Here is a 15,367-nt window from a genome sequence, read left to right as displayed (position 1 = left end):
TCCAGCTTTGGTAACGCTCACAATTGGCCATTTGACGCGGGAGCGCCTATAATCAGGCCAGACCCAAATAAAGTTAATAAGGGTAGGAGAAAGCACAAGATAATTCCTAATTCTATGGATGATATGGAAGCTCGAATTAGGCCACGCAATGTAGGACATCGTCCAGAGGGATCCCATAGAACAAGAAATTCAGGTTCGAAATTACATAGTGAATAAGTTAATATTTTAATTATTTGACACACACCTAATTATTTTTTTGTCATTATTTAAAAGGAGCAACTGATGGAAGACGAAGAAGCGTATCTGGTCCACGTCCAGAGGCATCCGCTATGTATAGAGAGGCAACTGCTACACAAGGTTCACGAAGAAGTGTATCCGGTATTCGCCCATCTGGTAGCCAAGCAGAGGCATCCGGTAGCCGCCCGTCTGGTAGCCAAGCAGAGGCATCCGGTAGCCGCCCATCTGGTAGCCGTTGGAGTAGAATATTCAGACGTGGTAAAAATAGAAAAAATTTGTAGCTGTTCTGACCTTCGCCCATTAATCATTAAAACTGTACTTATCTGTAATATTTTTGTATAGAGAACTTATGTTTTATGGAAACTAGACTTCCATACCTTTAATTTGGTATAAAGTATATCAAAATCCATGTAGCCGTTTTCTCTAAATCGATATTTTACCAGTAACAGATAAGCCCCACAAACAGCTAACATCTTCCAATGTCACTGTGCACTCCCCCACCGGAAGATGAAAAATATTTGTCTCGGGCCTCCACCTCTCAACGAGAGCAGTGATCAACCCTTTATCTATCAGACAGTGATGGACATGAACCATCTGATACAAGCCTAAATTTTTTAAACCTTCTTTCATCTTAGGCTGGTACCTAACTGCCATTTTGCAACTACCAGTACGCAGTTCAAAATCAGGCTGGAACGATAATTGACATGCAAAATTTTTTTTACAAAAATTAGATTTAGAATTCAAAAATTTAATAAGTAAATTTAAATTCAAACCGATATTAAATAAATACCTTCGTAGTCGCCGCATATAATTTATGTTGCTTTTGGGGCAACTGCAATAAAGATTGTTCACCTTCCATTTTCCACTACAATATAAATAAATTCATACAAAAAAAATATTAACATGCAATTCCAATTCAATATTGACATGCAAATATTGAATTAAATATTAACATTCATTCTATTATTTTTCATTATTCTACAATTACACTGGAAAAATCTAAATTACACGAAAAATATAAATGATTGCAACAATTACTAAATGCATGTACACTAAATAATTCTACAATTAATAGTTACAATATATAAACTTAAATTACGCTAGAAAAATAAATATAAATTAATACAATTACTACAAAAATAATTTATACTACAATTAAATTACAACATAAACTACATGCAAACTACATACAAATAAATTACAACATAAACAATTTAGTTAAACTACAATTATTACATAAACTACATGCAAATAAATTACTATATACAAATAAATTACAACATAAACTATTTAATACAATTATTTATACTACATGCAAATAAATATAAATTAATACAATTATTTATACTACATGCAAACTACATACAAATAAATTACAACATAAACTATTTAGTTAAACTACAATTATTACATAAACTACATGCAAATAAATTACTATATAAATCATTTTTTTATACTACAATTACTACATAAACATTTATTTATACTACAATTAGTCCATAAGCCATTTATACTACTAAAAAATACACATAAATCATTTATACTACAAAAAGAAAAAATTACACAAAAACTATTTATTTATACTACCATTATTACATAAATCATTTATGCTACTAAACCATTTATTCTAACTATTTATTTATAATTTCGGATTATTAATCAAAAATAAGAGAATTAAACTCCATACCTAACGAAACTTGTAGATCTGAAGCTCTTCTTGTTCTCCTTTCAAAAATACACAAACCTATATAATTAGAATTAAAATTAAACTAATAATTAGAGAGTAAAAAAAAAATTTTGAGGCAGCCACGGAGAGAGAAGAGAGACAGGGGAGGGGAGGAAAAATGGTGAATGGGGGAATGGGGAACGCAACACAGAGACGGGTCACTTTAATAAATCTCAAGACCAAATGGTCTACTCGGTCTGGAATTTTCAGGATTTTCTGTGGCGCCTGCAGGGAAAACGTGAAAAAATGGTTGAGACCGAGTGCTCCATTCGGTCTGAAGAAAAGGGAAAACTGGAGACCGAATGGAGCACTCGGTCCTTCTGGTTTTTCAAAAAAACGAAGTAATCATGCTGGTTCCGGAAGAATTTATTTACTCATTATGGTTTATAAAAAAATTTCCGCATTTTCTCCCACTAATAGAAAACGTCAAAGCGAACAGACAGCCCGGATTCGTGACGCTTGGCATTCCTACCTGCCACCTGTCATCGCTCTGTGCCGCGTGGCGCAAATTCAGATCACCCTCCTCCAGCTATTTAATAACCCTTACCCTCTCCGGCTCTCTCAAGTCTCAACCCGCCGTCCCATCCTTAGCGAAGTTTAATTGCAAAACCCTTCTCCCATTTCCCCTACCTCTCACACCTCTCCTGGTCGGTTTCTACAAGTATTAGTTGCTTGGTGCTGGTTTCAACTTTCAATCCTGATTCTGACTGTAAGCTGTTGATGCTGGTAAGTTTTTTTTATAAATTGAATTTAGATTAGAGATTTTGCTAAATAGAAAATTAATCTTTTATTCTCTTTGAATTATTAGACAAGCAAAGAGCGGAAGGAAAGAAATTTGATAATTGATCTTCATGCATGAAAGGATTCAACGAGATGAGAGCCAAAAAGGTGTGCTATAATTACTCTTTATCTTCTTTATTTTTTTTTCCTAAGTAGCTCTGTCAACTTAAGATGGTTTATAACTAGGATGTAACTAGAATAAGACTTTTCAATTTTCATCATGATTTGCCTCCAGTCAGTTGCATAGTAAATTTCCAAATACGCAGTCTAAATAAATATAAAGCCCAAGTAGATATTTCTTTTATCTAGCTTGTTACTCCTTAATCTAAATTTAAAGAGGAACTTTATCTTTGAACCTAAGGTTCGTCATCTCCAGCTCCCAACTCAATCCAAATTCCAAAGCTCCAAACTTACCTTAATTACCAGTGCTTCAAACTTGACCTTTTATTCACCTGTATCGCTGTACACATATTTTAAAAGGTTATGTTGCTTCTATCGTCCTGCAAATACTATTTGTGAATATTCCCGCAAATACTATTTGCGAATATGTCGGAATATGTTCTCTACATCATGCATGGTCTGAAAGACAACTTCCATACATATCAGTGAATGTAATTGCTTCTATAAAGAGAAATACAAAACAAACAGAGATCATCGCTCTGTTTTATTGTTAGTTGATTAACTCTTGAAAAGGCCAAGAGTATTTATGAAGGTGCAACACTTTCAGACCCGAGTGTATGTCATAGTCGACCATTATCTTGTATATTTGCTCTGATTTTAATTGAATCATATTGAATCAATGAATATTGTAAATTTGTAATTGTAACCCTAATGAGCTGCAAATAGTCGATCAATCATTTTTTAAATGAGTAACACTATTTTTTCTCTTTTTGTGCAATTCTCGCAGAGGAAGAAACTAAAAACTCGAAGAGTTGCTTTAAGTTGCACTTCAATTTGGCATGAGTGGTCTAGGAAAGGTAAGAATTCTGCCCAAATTGGTTATAATTTGAATTTAGCACGACTCCCTGCCCTTACGATTACAAAATGTCAAAGTGTTACCAAAATAATCCCTCAAATTAATTAATGTGAATAATGACCATTTGTGCAAATAACAATGCATATTGCACCAATTCAGACGGAAAATTTCCCAAATTCTTGCTTCCCCCATTCCTGAACTCATGAATGAAAATGTCCAATTCATCATTCTGGTGAGATTATAAGCATTTGTAGTTTATATATCTTCTTTGTACTTTCTTAGGACCTTTTCACATTTCTACTTTCTTATCACTCTTACGGATATTTGTGATATTTTGTGGTAAGTTTTAGGGCTCGGATTACTGTAATAATTTTTAATGTGTGATTGTTATGATGATATTAATTCTTGGGTTACTGTAGTCTGTTTTAAAAATAATTTTCCTTTCTTCTCTTGTTTAATAATTTTTAATGTGTGATTGTTATGATGATATTAATTCTTGGGTTACTGTAGTCTGTTTTAAAAATAATTTTCCTTTCTTCTCTTGTTTGTCTTATAAAAATATAGGCAATTGGCAAGAAAAATAGAGCTAGAATTTGAAGCTCATGAGAACAAGTATCCTGAAAAGGTCAGGATCTTGACAAGCTTAACTGACCGCTGGGTGCACCACTTGTTCATGTATGTATTGATAATTTATAATTTTAAATCTACTTTTACAAATAAATTTCATCTTTTGTAATAGCATTTTTCATTTTCTTATAAACAGGGATCTTATGGTGAAAATTACAACATTAGAAAGGACTTTTCTGCTTATTGTTTGAGTAGTCTGGAAGACAGGTTCGTTATAGAAATATATATTCAGAAACATACTTTCTTGATTGCAATTGCTTCTATAAAAATGAAAGCTCAATCTTTAGAAAAATTTTACTCTTGAAATCATCAATCAAGCATTATCTAACTAACATCTTTTCCCCATTCTTCCAGAGTAAAATTTTTTAGAAGTCCGTTTGGGATGAGTGGTCTAGGAAAGGTAAGAGTGCTGCTCATACTTGGCAATAATTTTGGATGGATAAAATTTTCACTGAATTTACTTCAAATAATTTTAATGCATGATAATCAGAAGAAGGTTTTTATTAGATTATACGAATATATATATATAGGATAAGATTATACTATTGTTGTATGATCCAAATAGATAAGAAAATGTTTGTTTGCAGTGGAAAATTTAAATATGGATTTGCTGGTCTTCAAATGGAGAGGGGTTACTGTATAATATCCTGCCACAATGTACCAAATAAAAAAAAAAATTGGTGTTATGTAGAAAGGGCAACATAAAATTATGATATAACATTACAGAGCTGTTAATATGTGATTTACTTGGATATGTTAACAGAAGAAATTGGTACGACATCGAAGGAAGAGGCGACAACGAAGGGAGAGCTAAAGTTGAAGGAAGAGGTTACAAGTTCAATCACCCTCCATGGATTCAAAGAGAGAAGACTAGGCATGTGGAGTTATTTTGAAAGTAAAGCAGAGAGGTGATTTAAAGAAAGAATTTCAGAGGGTGTATTATACATTTAAGAAAGGATTTAGTAGTTTTAAAGCTCATAATGAAATAGCAGATATTAATGGATTGTAGTAGGGTTCTTCAACAGACTCATCATTTTTTTCTAACAATTAAGTAACCATTTCTTCTGACATGTAAAATACTTCTTTGCTTTGATATATCGAATAGGTTTTTTCCATGTTCTATACTACTGCTTCAGGAGTCAATAGGAAAAATTACATATATATGCTCTGTTGGCATTTTTGTGTGAAAAATTAAAAGAAACTCACCAATTAAAAGCAAAAGACTGATTTGACAATATGTACTTGGCTTAACGATCTAGAAATCATTCTGGCTGAACTTGGTCCAGAGAATCCATATTCATTGTGACATCAACAAAGCATGCTATCTACACTGAAATAAAAAATGAAATGCATAACAACGTCTACTCCAAGAAGAGAGTGAAGAGAATGAACAAAAAACAAAAATAGTTAAAAATTTATCAACAACCGATTTCATTATAAAATAATATGATAATGATAATAATTGTAGAATTTTGTTAACCAACTCCAAAGATCCTCACAAATAAGAAAGATATCTGATCAAACGGTGTATGTTTGCTGTTAATGGGATGTCTTTTTATTTTGTAAGCTGGAATCCATCAAACGGTGAAATACGGGCCCAGATCATATTAAGTACGGACTTGAGATCATATTAAACACACATTGGGCTTCTATTCAATTAAGTAACATTTATCAGAACTGATCAAAATCGTAATTTCTTGACCCAATATAACAGATAAATCCAAAAGAATCATGTGGAGCCCATCTGTCATAGGTTTGTTTCATTGCTCCACGTCGACAGAGGAACAGGAAAGATTACCCGCATTTTCTAGAAAAAGGTCAAAGCGAAACAAACGCCTGGCATTCTTACTTGGCACCTGTCATCTCTCCGTGCCGCGTGGCACACATTCACCCTCATCACTCGTGACGTTCCCGTTACACTACCCCCATTCTCGCGCTACTTAATAACCCCTCCCCTACCTCCGGCTCTCTCACTCCACCGCCCCAACCTAAGCGAAGATTGCTAAACCCTTCTCTCCTTTCCCCCACCTCTCGCACCTCTCCTGGTCGGTTTCTGACTGTATGCTGTTCACTTTGGTAGCTACTACCAAGTTTTCAAAAAAAAGACTGTATGCTGTTCGTGGTGGTAAGTTTTTTTTATTAATTGAATTTAGATTAGGGATTTTGGCTGTTTCACATCAACATCTTAATTTGTAAACATATTGCAAACAAACGGACAAGATCAAAATACTGTAGAGATACATCTTTGTACACTGCCAAAGTATATATTGTGGTTTAAAAATATGACCGCTGCCTCCCTTTTGAGTCTTATTCCATTTTTTTTTACTGATCAAAAGGGTTATTTAGACCCTCCTCAAATGGTTCTTAAAAAAATATAATCGTAGGGTTTGGTAAATAGAAGATTGATCCTTCTATTCTCTTTGAATGATTAGGCGAGAGGAGCAAACCGAAATATGATAATTGATCTCTATGAAAGGATTCGACGAGAAGAGAAACAAAAAGGTTTGCTATACTCTGTTTCTTGATTTATTTATTTCCTAAGTAGCTCTCTGTCAGCCTAGAAGAGCGAGTTATTTGTGTCCTATGGTACCATCACCTGAGAGATTTTCTCGCGGTTTCAATTCATCTTCCTTTTTTTTCCTTTTTTTTTTTAAACATTTTCTGACGGCTCCAATTTTCTCAGAGAATTGATCTCTCCCCAGTCCAAATTAATGTTGGATTTTGTCAAATGTTTCATTTTATTTTTTAAAATTATTTACAAAGTCATATGGTCATTTTAGCAACCTCCTCCAGTCAGTTGCATAGAAAATGTCCAAAGTCACAGTTCAAATAAGTAAAGCCTAAGTAGATATGTTCTTTTATTTAATAACTGCTCCATCTAAATTTAAAGATGAACTTTACCTTTGAAGCTAAACTTTTGTCTGTGTATCTAGCTCCAACTTAAGGCCAAAACTCAAAATTTCCTTACAAGTGCTTCTTGTAACAGAAAAAAAAATGAGCTAAAACAAAAGGGCTTCAAGCCATTTAAAATGTTTTTATTCACCTGCACGTATGTTTCAAAATTTTGTTGCTTGTATCGTCCCACAAATACCATTCGTGAATTGTCCCGCAAGAGCTATTCGCGAATAGTCCCGCAATAGCTATTCGCGAATAATCCCGCAAGTACCATTCGCGAATTGTCCCGCAAATACCATTCGCAAATTGTCCCACAAATACTACTAGTGAATTGTCCTACAAATGCTTATATTCAATTGTACATACTGTATGAATAGTCTGAAAGACGACTTCCCTACAGTAACTAATTAACAAATAAACATCAGCAAATTTAGCTGCTTCTATAAAGATAAGTACAAAACAAACCGAGATCATCGCTCTATTTATTGGTTGTTGATTAACTATTGAAAAGGACAATAGTACTTATAATGGTGTAAAATTTTCAGACCCGAGTGTACATCATAATCGACCGATATCTATATTAGCTCTGATTTTAATTTAATCATATTGAAACAATTAATATTGTAATTGTAACCCTAATGAGCTTAAAATAGTAAATAAAATATTGTTAAAATCTGTAACACTACTCTTTTTTTTTTGTGCAATTCTTTCAGAGGAAAAAACTGAAAACTCGAAGAGTTCAATTTGGCATGAGTGGTCTAGGAAAGGTAAGAATTAATGCTTCTCAAATTGGTCATAATTTGAATTTAGCATTATTTCCTGCCCTTATGTTTGCAAGTTCTCAGAGTGTTACCAAAATTAACCCTTAAGATAACTAATTTGAAAAATGACATTTGTGCGAATAATAATGCAGATTGCTCCTAATATAAATTCAGATCGACCGTTCTGCTTTGATTATCTCAAAGTACAACCAAAATAAGACCTGAAATGAATGAAACAGGCCATTTGTACAAATGACCATGTAGATCACAAGATCACATTAAACTTTAATATGAGATTAATTCTGCACTTTAATTACAATAAGGATTTTGTTGTTTTTGAAAAGAGAAATAGGGGATATTAGATGCGGTGCCTCTAAAATATAGAGTACTTAATGGTTTGGGAGATGTGCAGTATTTTCGAATTTTCTTAAGCTAACATTGTTCTTCAAAACTGAATCAACTAATTCAATATGCATTTTTCTTTTTCTTTTTTGTTTTTGCTAACAAACAGAGGACTGTTCAAGTGATGAGCATAAACAAGGTCCCCAAACCGGAGGTTCTAGCGGCCACTGTAGGTTGAAATCTTCATCGGCTGTCTCGAAGAGAAGATTGGACCCGAAATTCTTGCCGCTGCCATTCTTGTAAGACTATAATCTTCAGAAGAAATTTTGTTGTTAATTATGTAATAAGAAAAGATTAATGCACGCCCCTAGAAACTCATTTTTCTGACGGGATTGATTTTATGTGTAGATAGACGTTGGAGACAAATACGAAACAGTCCATTATTTTCATCGCCATGAGAGCGGTGTTAACTGTGTCTTCGTTGACAACCCCATGTTTCTTCAAAAGGTTTTTTTTTCTAGTTCATGTCAATGCATTTTTTATTTAACTTGTATTAGGATTTCTGCTTGAAAATAATTATCTTTTTTTTAGGTGTGGGGAATGGCGGGTGGTAATTAAGATCTCTGACTCTGTAGCCAGTACTGACAATCATGACACCCAACTGTGCTTGGTCCGCAATTCTGTTTCTGTAATTTTAAAACATTTTTTTTATGATATTGAAATGTTCATATATGTTTAGAAACAAATTTGTATCAATCATCAATCATCCATTATTCAGAAACAGAAATAATTATCAAACTTTCATGATTGCAGTTGCTTCTATAAAAATGAAAGCTCAATTTTCAGAAAATTGTCCTCTTGAAATCATCAATCAATCATTATCTAACTGACAATTTTTTTTTCCCAGAGTAAAATTTTTGAGAACTCCGTTTGGGATGAGTGGTCTAGGAAGGTAAGAGTGCTGCTCAAACTTGTTGATAACTTCAGTTGAATAAAATTTTCAGTAAATTTACTTAAAAATAATTTTAATGCATGATAACCAGAAGAAGGGCTACGTATAATTGTTATACACCACACAGCAGTTTTCATATGTGACTTGCTTGGATATGTTAACAGGATGTTGTACCTCGAAGAGTTGCTTTAGGTTGCACTTCAATTTGGCATGAGTGGTCTAGGAAAGGTAAGAATGCTGCTCAATTTGGTCATAATTTGAATTTAGCATGATTCCCTGCCCTTATGTTTACATGTTCTCAAAATGTTACCAAAATTAACCCTCAAATTAACTAATTTGAAAATGACATTTGAGCAAATAACAATAAAGATTGCACCAAATATAAATTCAGATCGACCCTGATTTGAAACTCTCAAAGTACAACCAAAATTAGACCTGAAATTAATCAAATAGGGCATTTGTACAAATGACCATGTAGATCACATCCAACTTTAATATGAGATGAATTTTGCACTTTAATTTATACAAGTATTCAAAAGACTGTCAAAGTAACTCCCTATATTATTCAAATATGAAAATATAGCTAGAACTAATGTAGATCCTAAAATAATTATTCTTAATGTTAATGCCCTATATTATTCAAATATGAAAATATAGCTAGAACTAATGTATATCCTAAAATAATTATTCTTGATGGTTCATTTGTATAACAGTATTGTATTCTTAGATATTTGGTAATCTATGAAGGTTGTAATGTGGGTCCATTAGCATGCACGTACCAAAAATCTGATACAGTTGTATTACTGTGTGCTTGGTTTCCAGACAGATAATTATTGAAATCTTCGTCGGCTGTCTTGAAGAGAAGATTGGCCCTGACATTCTTGCCGCTGCCTTTCTTGATCTTGTGGACAAAAATGTCCAGTTCATTGTTCTTGTAAGAATACAGTCTCTATAAGAAATTTTGTTGTTAGTTCTGTAATAAGAGAAAATTAATGCAGACCCATAAAATTATCACAACCTTGCTGCAGAATTCAAGAATGTGAACTCTGGAAGATCCAAAATGACACCTATATGCCTATTCTAATAATTTCTTCAAAGGTACATACCCTTCTTTTATCTCTCTGTTCCTAGGGAGAGCAAGGAAGCATTTATAGTTTAGATATCTTCTATAGAGTACAAGGAATAAGTATGGTGGGTCTTCTTTGTGCTTTCTTAGGACATTTTCACATTTATATTTTGTGATAAGTTTTAGTGCTCAGATTACCGTATTAATTTCTAATGTTTGATTGTAATGATGATATTTAATTATTGGGTTGTATTAAACATAACTTCCCTTTCTTCTCTTGCTTGTCTTATTACAGATATAGGGAATTGGCAAGAAAAAAATGGAGCTTGAATTTTAAGCTCATAATAAGGATCCTGAAAAGGTCAGGATCTTGACAAGCTTCACTGACCGTTGCGTCGCACAACAACCGCTTCTTCATGTTTGTAGTGATAATTTCTAATTTTAAATCTACTATTACAAAAATAAATTTCAACTTCTGTAATAGCATTTTACATTTTCTTATTAACAGGGATCTTATGGGGGAAATTACAACATTCGAAAGACAGGTTCGTTATAGAAATATATTCAGACACAAACTTTCATGATTCGAGTTTCTTCTATAAAAATGAAAGCTCTATCTTCAGAAAAAATTTCCTCTTGAAATCATCAATCAATCATTATCTAACCAACACCTTTGTTTTTTCCATTCTCCCAGAGTAAAAATTTTGAGGACTCGTTTGGGATGAGTGGTATAGGAAAGGTAATTGCTGCTCAAACTTGGTGATAACCTTGGTTGGCTAAAATTTTCAGTGAATTTACCTAAAATAATTTTAATACATGATAATCTGAAGTTGTTTTATTTTTATACGAATATGTAGGATAATACTTTTGTTGTATAATCCCAATAGATAAGAAAATGACCACACAGCAGTTTCATATGTGATTTACTTGGACATGTTAACAGGATGTTGTACCTACCTGGGGCTAAATAATTAAACAATTGGGGGTCAATGGAAGGCTGATGAACCTTCCTATTTCAAAATGGGGCACAAATTGGTACGAAGCCAAAGGGAGAGCTAAAGTAGAAGTTTCTGGGAGCTCTTGAGAATATTATCAGGGAAGGGAAGGGAAGGGAAGGCTACCAGTTCCTTCGAACACCCTCCATGGATCAAATTAGAGAAGACGCACTTTGAAAGTGAACTCTTTTCACGGATACGAAGTCTGGAAGCCCAACTAAGTCATGGATGGACTGGCCAAGTGGCCATGTTGAGTTATTTTGTGGGACTTAACTAATGGGATCGAAGTAAAGCAGGGAGGTGACTAAATGAAGAAAGAATTTCAGAGGTTATACATTTGATTTAAGAAAGAATTTATAGTTTTAAAGCTCATAATGTGATGGGAGATATCAATGGATACCATAAGGGTTCTTCAGGGAACTCAATTTTTTTTTGTTTTTCCATTATCTGTAGAAGAAACCATTTCTTCTGACATGTAAAATACTTCTTGATTTGCTTAATATGAATATGTTTTTTCCAAGTTCTATACTGTTTCTGAGGTCAATCGAAAAAATTGCTTATTCATATTCTGTCGGCATTTTTGTGAGAATTTAGAAGTAAAAAACTGAGAGACGTAAACAAGAGGGGAATTAGAAAATTTAAATTGGAGGCATTATACATCCTTAATTTCCACTTCAGCAATGAACAGTAACACTTTACCTCTCAACCGTTTGATTTGAATTTTGTGGATGAGATTGTTTTAAGGTGACGCTTCCTCCCGTTATCTCCAAACCACCGTTTGTATTCGCTTGGTTCCACGATTTTGCCGAAAAAACCCCAAAAAAAAAACACTTTGTCGCTCGGAAATCTGCATGTCGACCCATCTCCGCGATTCCGCACCGTATCAGATCCCTGCTACATGGTTCTCCTACCACGCTCCGTGCCCTTCCCCTCTTCTCTCTTGGTCGGTGCTATTTCCCTTTAGCTTACCGAGTGTGCTATCGTTTTTCACTATCAGTTGCTAACATGTGTTCTCCTACCTTCAACTCCTCTCTCTTCCCGCCATTCCGCACCGCTGTACACCCTCCATTGCGATGCACCCCCTCCGCCTCTGCTAGTTTCTGTTCCACTGGTATGATTTGTTCAACTGCTAGATTCTATTTCCCTTTATTTTTTTCCTAGAAATTCCACATGAATGATTCAGCAATCAAGATGATTCAGTACTCAAAAAAGTCAATCAAGTACTAAAAAAACTGCAACAAGAATGATCGATCAAGTACTCATAAGATTCAATTTCCTTTTTTCCCTGATCGATCAAGTACTTAAAAAAAATTCTTGTTAGATCCTGCAATAAATGATATTTTCCGGAATTAATTCATAAATAGTTGTAGACATAATAGAAAAAAGAAGCATCAAATGTACAATATATTAAACTAAATAAAAGAAAAGAGATACAGTACATTTCTATCTACGTCTTCAAAACACAATACAAATATTTCCTTAGTAGCAGATGATTAACCCTTACATTTTACAAAAGAAAATATACATCTTTCATTAATTGAACGAAAAAATAAATAACAGCTAGCCTAACAACAAAAAATTCGGCCCCGCTCAAAATAGTTTGTAGCAGACGTAGCTGACAATCAAGCCCCACCAACCTGGTGGACATCACACCATTCCCCCATATCTCAACCGATCATCAATGCAATCAAATCTACCCTTCCGATCAGAGCTGCCGATAGATTTCCAAAACCATGGTGCCAACAAGCTAAGTGACTATATCGTGATATGGTAGAAGCTCCTATTTTTAAGTCAGACACTTTACCCACAATTTTGAATACAACCACCTAACATACTGAAATACACATTTTAGTTGTAAAATTTCAGTCCTGCACCATCCAATATGACAGGTACAACCGTACCAGTTTGGTATTAACCAACAAATTGAATAGAAACCAAAATTTACCTAACATGACATGATGGAAACCTGATGCCTCTTTGCCTTACCGTGGAAATCACACAAGCAGAAAGAAATTGAATTACCTTATTTATCATCGTATGTGGCTGTACATGTTACATGGCCCCGCAGCATGTGAAATCCTAGGTGTACATCGACTTTTACTTGATTTTTCAAAAATATTCCAAAATTTCAAAAAGAGAATAAAAAAGAACACAAGTTACAAATAAATCAAAATGTACAGGGACCAATTTGTAAATTTCATGTTTTACATATACAGGGGCTTTGTGATCAGTAATCTTGGCCATCTGAACCCGTGTTTAGTCAACAGTTATTTCTTATTGTTGTTCCATAACAAACTGCTCACCTCCGATCCCGTATTCACCGAGTTCAAGCATGTACCAGCACTTACATCCCAAAATTTAATGCAATGGTCGGTTTCACCCCCACCTGAGGCTAGTAGGTCGTTCTGAAATGGACACCAACCGAGTGCCCTTACCGTGTCAGTGTGGTTGTTAAATCGGTGGAGAGGTGTGGATCTAGAGGTATCATATATATAAAGAAAATTGTCATTGCCTCTGCTTGCAAGGTAATTTCCTGATGGAGACCATTTGAGACGACATACTGCATTTAGATGGTCATAGTAAGTGTTGACAACGTGAGATTGGATCCTCACATCGCTGTTGATGACAGTACCATCTCCATCACCACTAGTGAGGATATAGTTGTTCCATGCGAGAGATCCCACGAAGCCATCGTGGATCCCGTGAAAACAACTTATCTGTTGAATGAGAAATTTAGAATGATTAGGATTCCCAGTGTAAATCAATGAATCATATCAAGATATCAGGGATGAACATCCTAGAAAAAGATGTTATTAACAGGTGGATTAATTGGATTGATCACTTGCTGAAAAGCTCTTCTTCAAGGATTGTGTTAAGTGGGGCAGTTTCAGAATTCTTTGCTCACAAAAAGGGATTGAGGCAGGGTAACCCATTATCCCCCATGTTATTTAACATTGCTGTTGATGTGCTACAAATGATTCAGAGGTTGAATGAGAATCTACCGTCCCGAATATCAATCATGTTGAATAAGGTGGTTTTTGCACATCAATATGCCGATGACAGAGTCCTTATTGCAGCCACAAATCCTTCGATGGTTGCATCACTGAAAATTGTCTTGAGACTATTCACAACAGCCTCAGGCCTATCATTTAATTATGAAAATAGCACATAGATCCCCATTAATGCAAGGCCGCAAAGGGTTCCAATGATTTCTGCAGTTATGGGCTGCACTCAGTCCAATTTTCCAATTAATTATCTTGGATTACCTCTTACTGTTAAAAAACCGCTTCGGGCCCTCTTTTTTGTCTCTGATTGAAAAGGTGGAGTTCAGGCTTGAGGGATGGAAGAGCAAACTAGTATCAAGAGGAGGTCGTCTTGAATTGATGAACTTGGTGTTAAGCTCCATTCCAATTTATTTCATGGCCTCTTTTCTTTTTTCCGAAATGGGTGATTAAGAGGCTTGATTAGATCAGAAAGGGCTTTTTGTGGGGAAAAACAGATTCACGAAGAGGAATCTCACTTATAAATTGGCCTACTGTTTGTACTTGTTGAGAAATAGGATTTAGGATCTCAGATTAATAATCATCATAGATCTCGAAATAGAAGACTAGGATTAAATCAAGGAAGTAAAGGGGCCTCCTTGCATATATTCAACAAATAGGTATACTGTACATAGGTACAAGGTACAAACGGTAACAAAACAGTAGCTTAGATGTTTGTAATATATATAGGAATGGTAACAGTGTAAAGAATTAGAACAAAATGAAATAATTGTTTTCTCAAAATAATATCTCCTCAGAAATTGCATAAATTCAACATGGTATCAGAGCATCAGTCTCTGTGACCGAAAAAATCTCTTCCAAATTCTTACCAGCAAAACTGGTATATACACAAGCAAAATCAAAACCCATAAACAGAAGTCTAGCACGTCAAAGAGATGGCTTCATAGGGGCAGCATTCGAAAGAAGCCACCAATACCTCAAAACTCACAAACTCATTGCTCAACGGCC

At 34.5% G+C, this 15,367-nt stretch overlaps 2 protein-coding genes and 2 long non-coding RNA genes across 8 annotated transcripts in view; 2 read left to right on the top strand and 2 right to left on the bottom strand.

Moving 5' to 3' along the window:
* Positions 1-806: 806 nt before the first annotated feature.
* On the bottom strand, positions 807-2,078 carry LOC144573126 (uncharacterized). Its single transcript, XR_013517884.1, has 3 exons — positions 1,925-2,078; positions 1,028-1,102; positions 807-924 (listed from the first exon to the last, which is right to left on the bottom strand). It is a non-coding gene; the product is annotated as an uncharacterized LOC144573126 (long non-coding RNA).
* A 438-nt stretch (positions 2,079-2,516) lies between these two features.
* LOC144573228 (uncharacterized) overlaps positions 2,517-15,367 on the top strand; it is a 38,161-nt gene continuing 25,310 nt past the window's right edge. The window contains exons 1-2 of the mRNA XM_078322946.1: positions 2,517-2,689; positions 2,772-2,851. Coding sequence (XP_078179072.1) covers positions 2,819-2,851 — 33 coding nt within the window. The 5' untranslated portion in view covers positions 2,517-2,689; positions 2,772-2,818. The remainder of the gene's footprint in view (positions 2,690-2,771; positions 2,852-15,367) is intronic.
* Positions 6,190-11,883, top strand: LOC144573227 (uncharacterized). Of its 5 annotated transcripts, XM_078322943.1 has the most exons (12): positions 6,190-6,422; positions 6,779-6,848; positions 7,955-8,008; positions 8,514-8,558; positions 8,757-8,851; positions 8,936-9,032; positions 9,252-9,296; positions 9,461-9,524; positions 10,119-10,230; positions 10,325-10,394; positions 10,658-11,101; positions 11,306-11,883. In XM_078322943.1, the coding sequence occupies exons 2-9, from the start codon at positions 6,816-6,818 to the stop codon at positions 10,124-10,126; spliced, it is 441 nt and encodes a 146-aa protein (XP_078179069.1). In that variant the 5' UTR covers positions 6,190-6,422; positions 6,779-6,815; the 3' UTR covers positions 10,127-10,230; positions 10,325-10,394; positions 10,658-11,101; positions 11,306-11,883. The 5 variants fall into 5 exon arrangements, 1 of the variants encoding a protein (XP_078179069.1); XR_013517910.1 differs by lacking the exon at positions 7,955-8,008 and having other exon boundaries at positions 8,514-8,643; positions 8,753-8,851; positions 8,936-9,524; XR_013517909.1 differs by lacking the exons at positions 6,190-6,422; positions 7,955-8,008 and adding an exon at positions 6,451-6,471 and having other exon boundaries at positions 8,514-8,643; positions 8,753-8,851; positions 8,936-9,524.
* Positions 7,844-10,089, bottom strand: LOC144573230 (uncharacterized). The gene is made up of 3 exons (XR_013517914.1): positions 9,961-10,089; positions 9,471-9,879; positions 7,844-7,970 (listed from the first exon to the last, which is right to left on the bottom strand). It is a non-coding gene; the product is annotated as an uncharacterized LOC144573230 (long non-coding RNA).

This window comes from Carex rostrata, chromosome 21, assembly GCF_964058835.1.
Source record: "Carex rostrata chromosome 21, lpCarRost1.2, whole genome shotgun sequence".
Lineage (NCBI taxonomy): Eukaryota > Viridiplantae > Streptophyta > Magnoliopsida > Poales > Cyperaceae > Carex > Carex rostrata.
The sequence above is the reverse complement of the archived record's forward strand: the minus strand, read 5'-3'. Positions and strand labels throughout refer to the sequence as shown.

Coding starts and splice junctions, on each gene's coding strand:
- LOC144573227 (XM_078322943.1), top strand. CDS start 6,816: ATGAAAGGATTCGACGAGAAGAGAAACAAAAAG. Junction 8,009..8,513: donor GCATGAGTGGTCTAGGAAAG/GTAAGAATTAAT, acceptor GCTAACAAACAG/AGGACTGTTCAAGTGATGAG. Junction 9,297..9,460: donor GGGATGAGTGGTCTAGGAAG/GTAAGAGTGCTG, acceptor ATATGTTAACAG/GATGTTGTACCTCGAAGAGT.